We start from the raw sequence: 17,908 nt of genomic DNA on the forward strand, positions 1-17,908 counted from the left end.
AACGCGTCCAATTCAGGTTCTCGAGTGGGGAAGCTAGCGTCAATGACGTACACCAGGGGATACCCTGCAGCCGCCACAACTTTGAGAAAACCAACTAACAATCATGCCTCCGAAAAAGTTGAACAAAGATGGGGGCAAGAAAGATGAAGAGAACAAAGAGTCTAACAAGCCCGCCGTTTCCGAAGAAGAGGTGCGGCAAGAATCTGGGAAAGCCGCCAATGCTGCCCTCGCCGCGCAAAAGAAAGCCAAAGAATTGAAGGATGCAGCAGCTGCGGCCAGCGATCCGGACGAACGGGAAAGGTTGACAGAAGAAGCTACAAATGCACACATCGAGGCTGAGTCGTTCGGAAAGACCGCAAGATATCTCCGTTCGGGTGCTTTTCAGGGCATGGCAATGGGCACAGGCCTTGGTGTCGCGCCTGGTGCCACTCTAGGCGCAATCACCGGGACTTTGGTTGGCGGCATCTCTTCAACTCTGCTTGGTGGGATAGGAGCTGGAGTAGGTGGAGCGACAGGTGCGCTTCACGGCCCATGGGTGAACATGGGCAAAGTAGCAGGGAAGGGAATGAAGAAGCTCACTAGTTTCCTCCCGCAATGGGCAGCGAGCGAAGAGCAAAAGAAGACACTGGAGAAGATGATGGGACAAGCTAACGAGGAAGAGATGCCCGGAACTGAAGAGCTTGAGAAGTTCAAGAGTGAGGGAGGTGGAGGTCAGATTGACGAGGGTTGGATGGAGAGTGCGAAGGGCATGATGCCAGATCAGAAAGAGGTGTCAGACGCTGCGAAGGCTGGTGCGCAAGCTACGGGCGGAGATTCGGACTCGAAGCCCAGTGCGAATCAGTCTGAAGAGCCACCAAGCGGAGATTCAGCACAAAAGAGCGACACTCAAGGTCGCAAGAAGCCACGGAAGCTGAATGCGAAGCAAGATGACAGCGAACCACAATCAGTCGAGACGGACAGTATGCGTAATGATGCTGGTGGAGCATCTAACGCAAGCGAGAAACCCGATACACAAAACGCGGATAACCAGAATGACCGGGAAAAGAAACTCGACCAACGAGAGAGTGATCTTGATCAGCGACAGGCAAAGCTAGACGAAAGAGAAAAGGCCCTGGCTCAGCGTGAGAATGAACTGGATTCAAAGCCTGACGGTGATGCCACGGAGTCTACTTCAGCGCCGAAACCCAAAGGTCAACCGCGCAAGCTCGCAAGTAGATCGTAGATCTTTAGGGTACGCTAGACAAAGGTCTGAGCTCTAAGTTATCCTATCGACCGTATGGCATTCTGCAATTTGATTCATCGCTGCTATGACTGGGTTGCTAGGGCCATAGTGATGTTTAGCAAGTTGACGATTAGTCGGCACGGGTCGCTTCAACCACGGGCGTCAGTATACGAGAACCAGAGTCTTTCGATTACACCAAGCTATAATATTTGCATCAAATCTTTCTTGCATCTTTTGCATTCGAACACCTCTCATTTCTGCTTCCAAACACCCTCAAGCTTTTTCGAGCTATATACAACGACAATGTCGCGCCTGCCGTCTCCCGGTCCCGATACCTTCAGGTTTCTCGACCTTCCAGCCGAACTCCGGCTCATGGTATACGAGCACATCCCGAACGAAGTCTTCCGCCACGAATGTCGAGAGATCTTTGCTACAAAAAAGCCCGGCTTGTCTCTTCAGATCGCTCAAGTGGGAATTGCCCTCCTCAGTACGTGTCGGCAAATACACATGGAGGCCATCGAGATCATAAAGAGAAAACAAGCACTCGCAGCCTCAATACCCATTCACATTGCGCTGACAAGATGGGACGAGCGCATTCTCAAGATCTTATACATCTTTTACCGGAAAATATACATCGCACGCAGGAATTTGATCGGATCAACGTCGATTTATGCGAAACTTAACTTACCTGGTAACGAACCTCTCTTGTCTACCTTCAAAAGACTAATACGAGGACTTCCGAATGTTGAGTTCGTTCTTGATTTCCCGGATATGGACTTGTATGCCGCAGACCTGCTGTCAGAAATAGCATGTTACGGTTGTTTCGACTTCCGCACTACCGTCCGTGTACCGCCTGGTTTGATTTCAACGACAGTGTTCAATTATTTCCAAGGCATCCGAGGCCTGGTTGTCATATGGGATGAATCAAAAGACTGACTCATGGATGGGGGGTATCGTGGAAGACTTAGTTGCACGCTTGGGTTAATGGGTCGGAGAAGTTGCAATTCATTTGGAGATTGCTAGTCTACCTGCAGGCTGTGGTATGCTTCACGGCTCATAGTATTCGCCTCATTACCTCGTATTAAGAGCTTGTATCTTAATACTCGGCCTCGTGTATTCCTGGTCCCAGTCGGTGGACGATCGCGACTGCACCGTGCGAGCATCGTTACTACCTTGTCACCTTCTGGCAACCACGACAACACCTCGACCCTCGTTTCCCCTCTTACTTTGCGGAAACTGCATGCTGCCATGGTTGCTTATAAGATATCGCGCATCCACCACTTCTACTCTCACTACGCCACACCATTCTTCCGGCGCCGCAGCTCTTACGGTCAAACATCCGATAGCAGGCAGCATCCGATCGCTTACCTCAAGACTGCTATTGTCGCATCGCAATCATGTTCTTGATGTCTACTCTCCTCCTATTACTTCTACCTATCTCACTCTTCGCCAAAACCATACCTCGAGCCGACAACATCGAGATCCACACGAAGCCTACTAAATGCCTCCATTACGTCGGCTTCAGCAGCGAAACGATCACGTTCAAAGACCTGCATGAGAACAACACGTTCGACTACGCCATCGTCACCAAATATACGACCTATTACCCCGCCATCCTGAGCAACGCCTTAGTATCCAAGTACTTCGAGCTTTCCGTACTGAGCAAAGATCAATTATGCGGTTGGACAAAAGCTGCCTCCGTGCATAGGTCACTGGGGCTGGACTTTAACAATCACCGCGGCGACATCTACTGGAAGCACAGCGCTGCCAGCCAGGCAGCTCAAAACTTATACCCCGAGAATGCAATTCGCGCTATCCAAGACATTCTCGAGTACAATGAACCCGCCGGCGACGTCTACATGTTCAGCACCATCATCCTCGCATGGACCACGAGTCTCTTCGGCTACATCCTCCTCATGCTGCTGCTCATGGCCTGCATCAGAAAAGCCGATCGAACCACGAACACGTCAAAGGACAACGAAGTTGACGAGGGCATCGAGCTCGAATCCATCAAAGCACCTGATACAGATACCCTGGCGAGAACCGACTCCGCGGTGGGGCCATTCGAGGACGTCAAATGGGAATACCCCAGCCCTCAGCGTTCTACCGATACGAAGCGGCCCGAACCGCTTCCTATGTACTCGCTTTGGGGATCTGGTCGTGCGGTGGCTTGATACAAGGCTACGCTGAGGCTCATGGTGGAACGCGGTTGATTCGCCTTGTAGTTTTTGTTTTCTCATCCCCAGTTTCTTGTGTCGTCGCGTCTGCTGTACCTTGGGTTCACTTTTTATTCGCATGGCGCCAGGCAGATATCTGTTCCATTGTGTCTGAGCATCCTGAACGCTTTGGTTATTGTCAAGCGCACGTCGACTCCGCCTGTTCTCCCGATTCCATCCTCCTGTACCGTCTATAGCATGCGCTTTTGCTTTTTACATAGCCCCCAATGCAAGCCACATCACTTGAAACCCGTCCATTAATCACTGCTGTGCGGACCATCGGAAAACGATATGCACAGCGCCTGATTATAGCATCGCCCCGCTGTGGTGATTCCGGTTCTCCAACTAATCCAGCCTTCTGATTTACGCCCGACTTTAACTGCGGTCGCGTTGAAGTGATACAGTGCATACTCGACCCAAGCTAAAACGCATGTGGGGCTTGGATCGATCTAATTTCCGCCTATGCAGTCATTGTTACACGGAAGAAACATTGGGGGCTAGTGGCGGTCCCGGACGTCGAGAACGGACCGGTGAGCAACGCGTTACTCGGTAAGGCGGCCAAGCAAGTCGTGGAATTCCTGTTGTACGTCACCAAGAGGGCGGAAATAAGCACAGTGTTACGGTACACCAACTGCTGACAGTCTAGTAACGTTGGTAAGGCTGTATGCCGATATCAAATCGCTGGTATGGGGTGTAGATGATTTATTTAGTATGTTGAGCGAGAAGACGTAATGTCATGTGGAATATGCTACAAGGAAGGCGATGACAATAAACTACGATCGCTGACAACAAGTAAAAAGGCACATTTGCACTAGATTTATGCGTCCTCCGAGCGTGCCCAACAACATATCGCTCTCATGAAGATCCTCAGAGTTACATCTCGTACCTCGCCGGCGCTGCCCCATCGGTCGGCGGTTTATGTGCGTGCTGTGGATCCAACTCCACTAAGCTCTCCGGTGGTGCCTCGTTAAGAGGAGGACCGTAGTAACCGGAGCTGTTGTTGAATGGTAGAGGATTAGGCCCGTTCTTGTACTGTTCAGCGATCTGTGTGCCGGGCATCGGTGACGGGGTGACGTCTTTCTTTCTGTGACGACGGAAGAGGAGGAAACCAACGACGAGGCCGATTATGAGTGCGACAGGTATCCCGACGCCGATGCCGATTTTGGCTGATGTGGGAAAGCTGTTCTCGCGCGGTGCCGCGCTGGATATTGGTACGGGTGCGGGTGTGGATGGTGGTGTTGTCGTTGGTGCGCTAGTAGGTGTCGAGTTTGCAGTGGCGGAGGATGGGGAACTCGCGGTAGATGCTGCGCTCAGTGAGGTGGAAGGCAAAAGCGACGAGGAAGATCTTGTTGTCGATTCGGCTTTGTCTTCAAGATAGAAATACCGGCTGAAGTCTGCTGGTACCGTTGCGCCCTCTCGGTAGAGCGCCAATTGGAACAGGTTGGACAATTTGAGGTTGATCTCAGGCCTGATAATCCATTCTTGGTTGGTCCTGTTTACTACACTCTCTATCATATATTGTTAGCCCGTGGTTTCCTAACTTTTGAAAGTGCTTGCTATACGTAAAATGTATTCTACGTTCTTAATCGACACGCCAGTCTCCGGATCTGCTTGCCACAGAATAATAGAGACTGCAGTACCGGCCGGCGCCTCTGTCCAATATACCGTAATCTTTTCGCCTATAGTGTAGTTGAGCGCATTGCTGATGTCCAGTGCGGTATCAAGCGATGGCGGGAGGATAAATTCCATGGGCGCTGGGACATGGACAAAGGTCCAACTATAGTAGCCCAAGATCCGACTAGAGCACGACCAAAAGAAGAACACGTCTGCTGGAAGATGAAAAGATGGTAGAAAGAACTTCGGGTCTGAAAACGTCTGTAAGCTTCAAGCGAGTGAAGAACAGGCTACCCAGAACGAGGTAAGCACCTAAGGTTGAAGCAGGCGAAGTGTCGGAGCGGTACCTCAAGCAGTCGACGAGAGTCTGAGATTGCGCCTGTGCAGTGACGCCTGAGGCTTACGAAATGACAGTCACGACGGCAGCCTGGAAGTGCTGGGCGATTAGAGTGGTCTGTGGCGTGGTGCGCTTTTCCCATACCAAGACGAGTCTGTCATGGCTAGAAGCGTGGCGCTGGAGGTCATCGGTCTGCGCACGAGAACTCCTGTTGATCAGCGTTGGAACTGTTATCTCGTGCATGCGGCTGAGCTTGGGATGTGCCTCTCAAACCACGTGTCACGGACGATGATTGTTACCTGTCGTTGGTACCGATCGTTCACTGGTCTTCATCGCCATCCCTCATGAATCATTACCCTGGAGGGTTTACAATCGGGCTGAGACATATCATACCCTTTCCATCATTGGATGACAGGACACAACCTCACCAGCCGTCTGGGGCCAAGACCTGTCGTGGCCTTAAGTATCTGCATGTATACGCACCGCGGGGCGTAAGGCTGCGGATCCCCGAAATGAGCAACGGATCTTGGTAGCCAGTAAAACCTCCGTCTTTGGTTGAGGAATGCGGATTCTTTGTTGCGCACGTGGCTGAATATGCTGTACTACCTCTTTGACACCGAAGGTTTTCGTGGGGTCCATGGCATTGGGTCATCCGCGCCATTTATTTCCGGAACTGTCAAGGATTGTCTAAGACAAAGCCTAGATTTGCGTTGGTGTCTAGACTGCAAAGACTCAAATGTCAGCGGTCGTGATTCAGCCTCATGAAGATCGATGTGGATGATGAAGCATCTACATCCGCTCTGCTTAGACACATTACAGCAAGCTTTCGTTCGGCATTCTGCTCATCCAGTATGTTAGCAAGGCTGCAATTCAAGTTCGTCAGCTATCAGTCGCTCTTTGCCTTGTGCGTCCTTCTTCTCATATACCAGATCTACACCATCCGCTCCGCCCACGATGACATCGCCCTGCCCATCGAGGAAACCGTCCAAGCACCTAAGTATGAAGGCATACCGAGGGTAATATGGTACAAGCTGGGTCCTCGTGGCCTCTCAGAAGAAGCCCGAAACTGGACTGATAGCTGCATCACGTCCAACCCAGGGTACGAAGCGCACTTCATGACGGACGAAAGCAGCGACGAATATGTCCGAACCGCCTTCGCATCGAGGCCAGATATCGTCAACAACTACCTTGCGCTTCCAGTGCCTATATGGAAGGCAGATCTGCTTCGCTACTTGTTGCTCTGGGATCAAGGTGGCATCTGGTTCGATCTCGATGTCTCCTGCGAGAACATACCCATCGACGACTGGATTCCACCGGAGTACAAAGCGAACACAAGTCTGGTTGTGGGCTGGGAATTCGACCATGGGTGGCCAGACAATTACTTGCACCAGATGGAGATATGGGCCATCATGGCAAAGCCCCGGTCACCGCATCTGATGCAGGCGATAGATGACGTTTTGGAAGAGCTGGCTAAGAAGGCCGCCGAACATGGCGTAGCCGTCGAAGACACTACCATGGAGATGATGGGAGATGTAGTCGACTTCACAGGCCCAAGGCGTCTGACGTATGCGGTATACAAGAGTCTGGGTGCCATGGTGAACCGCAACCTGGCGGGAAGTGACGTCGAGAAGCTTCTGCAGCCCAGGCTAGTCGGAGATGTGCTGTTCATGCCCGGTCGCTCTTTTGCGCCGATGACGAACAGATACAGCGCTGAAGAGGAAGCTGTACTATCACCACAGTTAGTGACGCATCATTACGCTGGAACGTGGAAGAACAGCCACGGCGGCGAGCGTTGAACGGCCAATTCGAATCATACTCCAGAGTCGCGTCGTTCTGTTGTCGGCTCAGGCCAGGTGTTGTGTCCGCCAACGCTATCAACGACGGTCGCTAATAGGCAACGATCCGTAACATCGATGCGCGTGTGAGGAGGGCGCAGGAGCTTCATCAAAGGTCGATGCCGCAGCCCTGGTTTCCAGCCCCCCGGGCCAGCGCTTGAGGGATCTTACGATCTAGCGCGAGCTAGCATGAATGCAGCTAGGCCAGAACCTCATGCGTGCTGCTCTACCTGGGTATCACTACGATACTCACTGTCTTCATTGTGAACTGGTTATGAAGAATGTAATGTGATTTCATGGGATTAGCTACAGTAGCATCAAAATCAGTTCAGAAATACAATCTCCCAGAAACCCACCTTCGTGACCCCTCGCTCAAAAAATCCAATTGCTGCCACGAACCTGTCCCGCATCTCCATCCACTGCGTAATGAGAGCGGGCTCACAGTAGAGCTCGATTTTCTTCACCTCGTTCAGCTTGGGAAGGTCGTGCAAGGCACCAAGCCAGTCGCCACACTCTTTGTGAAGATTTCTGGAGATTCCTGCGTCTTGGTCTGAAGCGTCAATATTGGAACCTACTTGAAGCCTGATGACGGCATCGGCGATGAAGCCTCTCTGCCTCGCAAAGTCACGTAACCCGGACGGACTATCAAACTGGCGGGCTTGGGTAGGAACTTGCGAGCTTTGTCCAGCCATGATAGGTTGATGTGATGAAGGTTCGGTGAGACGCTGAAGAAGGGGTGATGTGGGTATTTATGTATAGTCGATATGATTGCTGTCTTTACCGGCTGATATGATCACCGCGGTCTGAAGCCACGTGATGTTCGTTGTAGCAAATTCAAGGCTCCTGATCGCCGAACGGATAGTTAAACTTCAAGAGAGCATTCAGTCCACCGACCCAGTGGTCCTCAGCCATGTCTTCCTTGCCACTTGTGCCACGCACGATGCTGGGTACGCCACCCTCCCAGCCACGAGCGTCCCGCTTGACCTCTTCTCCACCTATGCGGACTTCCATACCCGTGCCCAGTTTCTCTGTAATGGTATTACCGTCGATGCTGACCTCGACTTCGCGACCACGATTCTTCTTGCCTAGCCGCAGTGTGATTGGCGTCTGAGCTGGCAGCACCAGTGGTCTGAAGGAAAGCGATCGAGGGCAGATAGGCGTGAGGCATATCGACGGGACGAGGGGGTGTACGATGCTTCCTCCAGAGGACAACGAGTATGCCGTGGATCCAGTAGGCGAGCTAATGATCATGCCATCAGCGACTGCCTCGGTCAGGAACCGGTTGTTGATGTAGACGTCGATGATCTTCAGGTGCGGGCTGGAGCCGCGGTGGAGCGTGACCTCGTTCAGCGCGTAGGTGTCGCCCTCACCTTCGATGCCACTGATTCTCTTTCCATCAGGCCCGAATACGCCCACCTTCAGCCTGTTGCGCAACAAGATGCGCGCCGTTCTGTTGCTTCCCATAGCCTTGCCTCGTATGTCGGCGTAGCTCAGTGGCTTGTCCAGAGGGTCATCGGGCGATGTGGGTGGTGTGGGTGGAATCGTCCCGTGCGAGTCGGAGAGGGTAGCGTACGTGTCTGGCGCGCCGCTCATGTACACCTCCCGAAACGCTCTCTTGTATTCCCTGAACTTGAACTCGCCCAAGAAGCCGATGGTGCCCATGGCGAAGCTCAGTACAGGAGGGACATTCTCTGCATGGCTGAACAGGCTACTAGCCCTCAGCAGCGTGCCGTCGCCTCCCAGCGTGCAGACCAAGTCGGTTTTATCCGAAAGGTACTGCGGTGCACCCTGCCTCTGCTTGTATGTGTATACCGGAAACGCAAGCTGCTCGTGAAGCTCTTGGGCAGTCTCGGGATCGAAGATGACGTTTATCGACGGGTAGGTGGAGCGTATGTGGGACGTGAATTCTATCACGGACTCGGTGATGTTTGGTGTGCGCTTCTTCTTGGTGACGAGGATGTTGCGCGGTGGGGACGGCCATTGCAGGCTCAGCAGGGTATTCGAGGGCGACTGTATGTATGACGGCGTCGTGCGCGAAGGAAGCTCCGAAATCTGCCTTATCTCAAGACGTCGTGAAGACGAAGAGAAACTCCGTGCCTGGGCCGGCAGAGCCAGGAGGCGCCATGGCAAGACGCGATGGGGTACAAACATGTTTAGAGGGTAGGAGGCTAGGGCCAAAATGCTAGGCGAAGCTGTGCGCAGAGCTTGGAGGGGTGAGTGGGCGCCATATGAGCGGGTGATGACGAGTCGAACCGTGGTAGGATGGCGCCTGGTGGCATCGCATGCCAGACGGCGAGGAGTGAATGCTAAGGCGCGGAGATAGTCCAGGCGCAGCGACTAAACTCCATAATCACATGCAGCGGTGGAACATTTGAAGAGGTGAAAGTTGCGAGTGAACGCGTCCGGATATGACTAGCGCCCGCTCCAGGCCAGCTAACGGGTGGGGTGAACCGCCGTGCTGTCATCATGCTCGAGGGAAAGCTGCGGATCGGCAGCACCAAGTTCCAGCGCCCGGAGACACGATGCGCGAAAGCTGCGGCCTGATTACTCCCTCTGCTCTTCCACACCACGCCCGCACGCCCATTCACCCCCAGGCGCCCAATGCAGACGGCAGCGCGCTGTCCCACTCTCCCCCGCCGCATGTCTGGGCCGTATCCGTAGTTCCCTCGTCCGCCTGAGCATCCGCCTACGCCCGCCTGCGTGCACGCGCACTCACACTCTCTCTATCGTATTCCTCAGACGTGCCTACATACTCCCCATGCTTTCCCACACCACGAGCATCATGTCCACGACAGACATCCGGCAGCGCAAGCCGCCCGCATCGGTGCCCGTCATCGAGAAGCTGAAGGCGCAGCGCACCAAGACACCCTCCGCGCCAAACCTCCCCGATCCAACCCAACACCCAGCCGGCAAGGTCAAACATGGGCCTGTTGTGCAGTTTCTGCGCATGTGTCTCTTTGCAGCGTACTTCAACGGCAGCATCATAGCGTTCGTATACACTCAAGGCTAATACCACACATAGGATACTAACGTCATGTCTCAGCATCGCCATCACCCAATACATCGGCCTGCCGCTCTACTTCTACAGCAAGGACCTCTTCTACGCGTGGATGGCCATGACCAAGCAGCACTTTAGCATGACCGTCACCACCATGACGTACTGGTGGGCGCCCGTCACCATGCGCGTCAGTGGAGACGAGAGCATAAGAGGACAGATGAGGAAGAAGGAGGATGGACTGCTCGAATGCGACTTTCCAGAAAGGCTGGTATTCGTCTCGAACCACCAGGTACGGTCATCCAGGCAACGTCTTGTAGAACAATGAGCTAACACCTACTAGATCTACACTGACTGGGTCTACCTCTGGTGGATGGCATACAGCGCGTCCATGCACGGCCACCTCTACATCATCCTCAAGGAGTCGCTCAAATACATCCCAATCCTCGGCTGGGGCATGAGGCTCTTCGGCTTCATCTTCCTATCCCGCAAGTGGTCCACGGACAAGGAGCGCTTCCAACATAGGCTGAGGAAGCTGAGCAGAAGTCACGATGGCCCACTGTCTGGCTCCAAGGGTCTCGATCCCATGTGGCTTCTCATCTTCCCCGAGGGCACGAATCTTAGCAAGAACGGTCGCGCCTCGAGCAAGAAATGGGCAGAAAAGAACCAGATTGAGGACCTAAGACACGCACTGTTACCGCGAAGTACAGGGCTTTCCTTCTGTCTGCAAGAGCTGCAAGGCTCCGTAGACTACCTCTACGACTGCACAATGGCATATGAGGGCGTTCCGTAAGTCTAGCCTACTATCCAGATTCTTCAGATACTAACACACAACAGCGCCGGCCAATACGGCCAAGACCTCTTCACCCTCTACAGTACCTACTTCCAAGGACGCCCCCCAAAGTCCGTAAACCTGTACTGGCGCCGCTTCGCCGTCGCCGACATTCCCCTTCACGACGACAAGCTCTTCAGCGACTGGCTCCTTGCCCGATGGCGCGAAAAGGACGACCTGCTCCAATACTTCCTCGAAAACCAGCGTTTCCCAGCCGACGAGGGTGAGACACCAAACGTCAACGGCGGGCCATCGCTCAAGGGCGCTGGCTGGATCGAGACAGACGTCCGACCGAAGCTGTGGTACGAGTGGCTACAAATCCTCGTCCCGAGCGCCGCGCTTGCGCTCGTGGTGAATGTATTCCTCAAGATTGCGAATCTTGTAACGAAAGTGACGGGAGCAAAGTCATGAAATCAGGAAACTCCTTGATTGGCGGCAAACATGTTGTTTCGCAGTGTCTGGCGCGTGGTCGTTTGTGTTATGTAGATCGGCTTTGATACCCTATATTCATCTCTTCTCTGTCCATCAAATGAGGGTGTACCTCGTGGTACTCACGTAATCCTTCTTCGGGCCCTTGACATCGTATCGCACTTCCCACCACACATCCTCCGTGTCCCCGTTGACAACACCTGGTCCGAATGTCCAACTAGCCGTATACAAGTCCTCGGCACAAAGATGCGTTTCCTTGTTCTTGGCTTTCACCTCCTTTCCACTCGTCTGCAGATCACCCATGTCGACGAAGGATCCCCCGACCCCTTCCCCGTTCTTCCCCACGCCATCCTCGATGTCCGCGCGCGGCATCTTTTCATCGTCGAAGAAACGGACGGCGATGTAGTCGCCTGCTTTCTCGCCTGTGCTTTCCGGTGTCGACGTTTTGAGTTGGTACACGTATTTCCTGCGTGCGTTGAACTTGAGACCCGCGTCTGTGGCAAACTCGCCTTCTTCGGCGTAGAGCAGAGTTGGTGGAAAGGAGGCTGGTAGGTCGCAGGACGTGAACGTCGCTGTTCCTGTCACTGTGCCCGAGGGATGGGTCGGCAGGGTAGAGCGGAGTTGACGGGTGAAGCTCCATGGTTTATCGGGGGAGTTGCGTAGGTTTTCAAAGATTGAAGTAGGCAACGAAGGAGAGCTGGGCTTCGGCTTTTCGGTCTCGGAAGAGTCGTCTGTTTGTGATTCTTGTGGTAGGGGTCTTGTTTCTCGGATTGGTATTGAGGTGGTGATGCCAGTGTTCGTGCCGTTGCTTTTGGTTTGCAAGAAAGCTTTTGGGTCTTGGCTTTCTAGCAGGATGGCATTGACGCTTTGGAGCGTGCTTCTACTTGGGTTTAGCGCGGGGTTGCTTGTTGTTATCCAGCTGAGCCTTTGCTTGATGAAGGCTTTTCCGATGGCACTTGTCTCCTTTGGCGTACTCGTATCTATCGCTCCCTCCTCGTTTGTGTAGAGACATAGTACTGCTAAGGCGGTACCGACGGATAGATCCTTGCCTGTTGGGCAGCATATGAGGATCTTTGCGGCTGTTGGTCCTGAAAGGGAAGAGAAGAAATGTAAGATTCGGGGCAGTTGAGTGCGAAGGTCGCGCGAGCCCAGTTTGCCGGTTTGGCATTTGAGGTGCAAGTAGTGTTTGACTCCGGCGTCCTTTAGCATCGAAGGGGCGAAGGGCTCCGGTGTGCAACTAATCACAACTTCGAATCCGTCGAGCTTCATCTGGCCACTAGGAGAGATGTACAGTCTGGACGTTGGCTTGATCAGACTTGCGACCGCGCTACAACCTCCGTCTTCGTTGAGCAATCTTTCGATCAGAGCTGGTGCATCTTCCTCGCTCGTCTTCATCAGCACGTCCTTGTTCTTCCAGAAGACTGTCGGCGTGAGTCCATGAGACCATGCTTCGTGGTCATCGGCAGCACCCTGGATATACCCGCTTTCCGATGCCTCCGCACCACGTACTCGTCGCGATGCTGTACAGAGCACGATCGGGTGAAAGTCGGGGAAACAAGGCGGACTATCCGGAAGAGATGATTGCTGTGTTACCCAGATTGGTCGCAGGGGCTTTTTCAGCTTACTGCGAAGGTCTACGATGTTAGGTTTGCAGATATCCTTGTCTCGATATCAGCGAATATGTTCGGAAATGCCTAGATAAGACACGCACCAGAAACTGTTGCACAAATCCGTCTATCCGCTTCTCCATTTGTGCATGCTCGCTTTCTCCCACGGCTTGTGGCGGCGTGAACAACCGCATTTCGTCTTTCCCAAGTGTGCCGAATACCGCTCTGTTGATCACACAGCACCATGTCGGGATGGTTTTGCTCAGCGCGTCCGGCATGCTCTTGCCCCTCCTCGTGCTGTCCACAACCACGACGCCGCCAGACTTTTCCACAATATCCAACAGTTGCAGGTTTAGTCTTCTCAGACTGAAGCTCCATTCGCCCATGTGACCGTCCGTGCTCTTGAAGTAGACAGATCCAGACTTTTGGGTTGGTGGAATGTACCAGCTTCCACAACGTTCATTGGCTACAAGAGGTAGATCGTAGGAAGATGCGACTGAACTGACAAAATCGCTGTCGGAGATGATTGAATCAAGGCGATTGTGCGTTGATAGTGTTGAGCGGCGCAGAGAAGAGAGGGTGCTGGATAGATTTGGTGTGTTGGAAAGGTGCGGAAATAAAATGTCGGCTTCTTTCAGAGGTTGAGACATCGTTGTCGTGGGCTCTTCCAGTCTGCCAGGCGCAAAGTTGATAGTGTCTGCGCGGGTGGAAATAGAACGACCATTCACATTTGCATACCCCGCACCATCGCGTACGAAAAAAGGAAAGAAATGTTTTGGAAGGGTCTCAGACAGAGGGAAAAGGTATACGTAGATCTCAAGGTTATCGAGGCCTATAAATGTGATTGAGCCTTCTATATCGCGTTCAGGAATTGGGGATGCAAGATGGGTGTTCGTGAGGGAATGACCACAATAGCGCTAGTCCAAGAAGGGATTAGGGATAAGGGTTCAGAACAAAATTCGTCCCGAGCGAACATGGTAGGCAGCCTGTGGATACTTTTGTCTACCTATGGTCTTGAATGACTGCTAACATGATGCATCCACCGTCTAGTCTTGTTTAACAAGCGAAACAGGCGCGATGTAACTCTTCCGTGCGCTGACGAAATAGTTGACCGTTGCGATGATAGCCATCGCGCCAAACATGAGCGCCGCCCAGTTCATGTCCGTAGCCGAAGGGTTTGGCACTATCGGGAAGAATGAGAAGATGAAGGAAACGACCAAAAAGGCAAGAGCAAGGTCGTTGACGATGCCTCCAAACTTGCCCAGGCTCCAGCGTCGAGGGAGCAGTGGCTCTCCTCGCCAACGCTTCAAGCGCACACATCCAATCGATATAATGTAGGAGAAGATGAGAGCTGCGTTCGAGATGGAGACGATGGCGTTCAACGTAACGTCCGACCCAAAGTTGATGCATGCGAGCACGAGCGAGGATCCGAGACAAACAAGTAGCGCGTTGACGGGAATGTCCCAGCCGGCTGGCACTCGCTCGATCCATGCAGAGAACGGAAGTCCCCTGTCGCGTGCAAATGCCCAGATCTGGCGCGAAGAAGCAGCAGTAACGGATACGGCTGCAAAGAAGACGAGGATGACGAGAAGAGCACCCATGACCTCAGTGCCGGCGATAGAGCCTGTCGCATTGTAAACGGCCTGGAGTACAGGCTGTCCGGTCGGCGATTCGAGAACCGAATCGAGAGCACCGCCGCACATTACGAACGTAATCATCTAAAATGAGCATATGTAGTCAGTATCTGCTTCTCATCCAAAGTAGCCCAGGCATGCTTACCATGATGCACCCAAAGATGCCGTTGAAGAAAACAGCCCACATCATAGCTTTCGGAAGCACCACTGAGGCGTCCTTCAACTCCTCAGACATGTGTGCGCCCGCGTCTGGACCAATAAAACACCACAATGGGGTTGAGAGGCCAACCAGTGCAGACACGCCCATCGAGCTCCATTCTCCACCGTTTGTCCAAGTGGTGAAAACTTCTTCCGCCGGAAGACGCTCTGCCATGGTCCAGAATAGAATCAGAAACGCGAAGAAGGCAAAGACATGCAAGACTAGCACAACACCTTCAGCGAGGGGAAGGTGCTGCGCCAAGAAGATGTTGAAACCGATCATGAGGAACAGCCAAAGCATCATCAACAGTGTGACATGCCATAGTTCTCCAATCTGGGCGTCAGGGTACGCGAGGAGGACCATTCCGATGACGAGACTCGAAAGCATTTGTGCACAGGCGGGAATCCCGCTGACCCACCCAACAGCCGCAGCCCATCCTGAACATGGTGTCAGTGTGAGACTTTAGTTGTTTAGACCATCCAACTACATACCTACGATGTAACTAAGGGACTTTTGGAATGATGGCGGAGCGAACTCGCTGACCCAATGGTATTGTCCACCGGCAGTTGGGGCCATGGAGGCCATCTCGGCAAGCGACGCAATCATGGCTAGGACGAACACCCATGTGATAATCATCATCCAGATGACTCCTGCTGTGCCTCCATTGAATAGCCCAAAATAAGCTGAACTTTGCTTATACTTAGCAGGGGATAGATCGACACAGCCCTGGAGGAACAAGAACTTACAGTAGAGCACTTTCCCATGTTGACTGTAGGACAACCACGAACCCAATGATGGAAATCAGGCGAAAATTTCTCTAATTGAACACTTAGTAGAGTTCCTGCATATACGTCGCAATAAGGGCTTACCCGGAGTTCTTGTTTCTTGCCCATCCGCTGCATGTCCTCGGCGTCGTGGGCTGTGCCTCCCAGAGCACTAGCATGCATCCTACCCGCTTCGCCGGATCCATTGCTTCCTGTGTCGTACTCCTCGGCATTCACAATCTTCGATTCTCCGACGACTGCCATGGTACAAAGTACGTGACTACAGAACAACGGCCATCAATGGAGGTAAGGGATGTCCTGAAAGAAGAGGGAGGTGCAGTGGGGGAATTCGTCCCAGACGCTGCTTAAGCGATCTAGATGCAAACTCTACAGCCGTTACTATACACGTTGATTGCAAGCCGTGCCTAGAGCTAGGAACTAGCTGCCGTTCTTGGGCCCATCACCGCTTTATGTGGCGTGCCATTGAGATCGTGACAGGCTTTGACGAATCAGCCATGAGTAATTAAGGAGATGGCCTTGGAAGAGCGGCTTGAGACTACGGGGCTCTCAAGCCGTGCGCATTGCGCAAGGACACTAATGCATGATATCCGTGGGGGCCTGTGCAACGTCTTGTGTTGGTTCATGTACACCATAACATGTATCCATAATAAGGCGACTCAAGCGTAAGCTTATCAGGTACTAAAAAGGTTCGATTTGTTGATGCTCTTTGACCGTCGCGCATCATGCTATTGGTGTCGCGAGGCCAAATAGCCGACCGGTGACTCGTTGATGGAGCATGCAGAGGGTATGTGTTATCGAAGGGAACATGGAGAAGGACCCTCCCAGGGCCGTTCCGTGGTCACCATAAACACGCTTCGCCCGGAATCATACAGCCGAGGTGTCTATCGTCCAAGCTTGCTCCGCAGCACCACACACCTCCCGGGGCCCCGAACCGCGCACCAATCAAACCTTGGAACACGTTCGCTGTCACAACCTGCATCTGCGTGCTACCGTGCTTTCATCGTCAAAAAGGCTAGCTACAGGCTGGTGGTGTCGCAGATCGGCGGTCGTAGGAGTCCAGCATGGGCAGGTGCGCAAATCACGCTCCGCTAAAGCGTCGAGAGGTCGAGGAAAGCAACTGTAGGTAGTCTACTTGATCAATCTTAGTTATAAGACCTGATTAGCTGAAGTACAGCAGTCTACGTACGATCAAGTGCCGAGCGGTAAATGCTGCAGTCAGGCACGCTGTTGAGAAGCGATAAGCTCTGGCACGTCACGGGGCTGCCTATTATTGACAAGGTTCAAGGCACCCCGTAATGACCTCTCCGATCTACACCCACTTCAGCGCATGCAATCAGCAACAGGAGGGATGCACCACATTCTAACCAAAGAGCGCTACAAGTTTGGAGGATTTCATGCCTATCGGAACCCAGTCCAGCCATGGGTTAAATGCGGACGGATGGCCCTTGGAGAGCCGCAACACGGTCCACGCGCCTGCTTAAGGGGTGATGTGATACATTTACTGCGCGCAGCACAAAATAGTTCCCAGCTGGTTTCGCCGTTGGACAAACAGCGAAGTTCGAGTCAGGGTACGGTGATAAGATGAGACGGTTGTCCGCGCCGCAGCTTTGGAGACGACGCCACGACCCACACGGGTGTGCTAACGCCCTGCCGTGGGAACTTAAGGCTACCGAGCAGTTCTCGCGTACTTTTCACGAGCAGTATCATGGCAGATCATGACGAGGAAGCAGTCGTACGAGATCCAGGACGTGCAGCTACGTTGAAATTCACCATCGGTCTCTGCTTATGCTACACACTATGTGTAGCATGCCTTCGAGGTTATATTCGATGGAGAGCTTATAGTCTCGATGATCTGATCGTGCTATTATCAGGGGTACGTACATCGCGGTGTATTCATAACAATTTTGAGCACGACAAGAGGACGTTACTGATACTCATGCGAATAGGTATTGGCGCTTAGTTTCTTTGGTGTCGTTTTTGCGTCCATCTCTACTGGACTCGGGCGCCCTATGACCGAGCTGGCTACTCTCTCATCCGCTATCGAGAAACTCAACAACTACGCAACGGCTGGTAACATCCTATGGGTCATATCCCTATGCGTCTCTAAGATTGCCATCGTTGCCATGCTATTGCGCACGACACAGACAAGATTCCACAGAAGATTCCAGTACGGCGTAAGCGCCATAATCGTCGCTCAATGTCT

General features: G+C 52.9%; 8 protein-coding genes across 8 annotated transcripts; 4 read left to right on the plus strand and 4 right to left on the minus strand.

The window, feature by feature from the left end:
* Positions 1–103: 103 nt before the first annotated feature.
* On the plus strand, positions 104–1,222 carry J4E87_005501 (uncharacterized protein; the record flags this gene model as incomplete). The annotated part of the gene is made up of 1 exon (XM_049377114.1): positions 104–1,222. One exon carries the CDS (start codon positions 104–106, stop codon positions 1,220–1,222), a length of 1,119 nt encoding a protein of 372 aa, XP_049233339.1.
* A 1,675-nt stretch (positions 1,223–2,897) lies between these two features.
* J4E87_005502 (uncharacterized protein) lies at positions 2,898–3,396 on the plus strand (the record flags this gene model as incomplete). Its single annotated transcript, XM_049377115.1, has 2 exons — positions 2,898–2,902; positions 2,931–3,396. 2 exons carry the CDS (start codon positions 2,898–2,900, stop codon positions 3,394–3,396), a joined length of 471 nt encoding a protein of 156 aa, XP_049233340.1.
* Positions 3,397–4,311: 915 nt separating this feature from the next.
* Positions 4,312–5,187, minus strand: J4E87_005503 (uncharacterized protein; the record flags this gene model as incomplete). The annotated part of the gene is made up of 2 exons (XM_049377116.1): positions 4,312–4,946; positions 5,001–5,187. The coding sequence occupies 2 exons, from the start codon at positions 5,185–5,187 to the stop codon at positions 4,312–4,314; spliced, it is 822 nt and encodes a 273-aa protein (XP_049233341.1).
* Positions 5,188–6,240: 1,053 nt separating this feature from the next.
* J4E87_005504 (uncharacterized protein) lies at positions 6,241–7,185 on the plus strand (the record flags this gene model as incomplete). The annotated part of the gene is made up of 1 exon (XM_049377117.1): positions 6,241–7,185. One exon carries the CDS (start codon positions 6,241–6,243, stop codon positions 7,183–7,185), a length of 945 nt encoding a protein of 314 aa, XP_049233342.1.
* Positions 7,186–8,058: 873 nt separating this feature from the next.
* J4E87_005505 (uncharacterized protein) lies at positions 8,059–9,375 on the minus strand (the record flags this gene model as incomplete). The annotated part of the gene is made up of 1 exon (XM_049377118.1): positions 8,059–9,375. The coding sequence occupies one exon, from the start codon at positions 9,373–9,375 to the stop codon at positions 8,059–8,061; it is 1,317 nt and encodes a 438-aa protein (XP_049233343.1).
* A 631-nt stretch (positions 9,376–10,006) lies between these two features.
* J4E87_005506 (uncharacterized protein) lies at positions 10,007–11,462 on the plus strand (the record flags this gene model as incomplete). The annotated part of the gene is made up of 4 exons (XM_049377119.1): positions 10,007–10,212; positions 10,268–10,511; positions 10,563–11,008; positions 11,057–11,462. 4 exons carry the CDS (start codon positions 10,007–10,009, stop codon positions 11,460–11,462), a joined length of 1,302 nt encoding a protein of 433 aa, XP_049233344.1.
* A 114-nt stretch (positions 11,463–11,576) lies between these two features.
* J4E87_005507 (uncharacterized protein) lies at positions 11,577–13,333 on the minus strand (the record flags this gene model as incomplete). Its single annotated transcript, XM_049377120.1, is given in 3 exon segments — positions 11,577–13,139; positions 13,192–13,312; positions 13,326–13,333. 3 exon segments carry the CDS (start codon positions 13,331–13,333, stop codon positions 11,577–11,579), a joined length of 1,692 nt encoding a protein of 563 aa, XP_049233345.1.
* Positions 13,334–14,133: 800 nt separating this feature from the next.
* J4E87_005508 (uncharacterized protein) lies at positions 14,134–15,948 on the minus strand (the record flags this gene model as incomplete). The annotated part of the gene is made up of 5 exons (XM_049377121.1): positions 14,134–14,805; positions 14,867–15,357; positions 15,412–15,608; positions 15,667–15,737; positions 15,790–15,948. The coding sequence occupies 5 exons, from the start codon at positions 15,946–15,948 to the stop codon at positions 14,134–14,136; spliced, it is 1,590 nt and encodes a 529-aa protein (XP_049233346.1).
* Positions 15,949–17,908: the final 1,960 nt, after the last annotated feature.

This window comes from Alternaria ethzedia (assembly GCF_023757985.1).
Source record: "Alternaria ethzedia strain BMP 0044 chromosome Unknown scaffold_11, whole genome shotgun sequence".
In the NCBI taxonomy this organism is placed as follows: Eukaryota; Fungi; Ascomycota; class Dothideomycetes; order Pleosporales; family Pleosporaceae; genus Alternaria; species Alternaria ethzedia.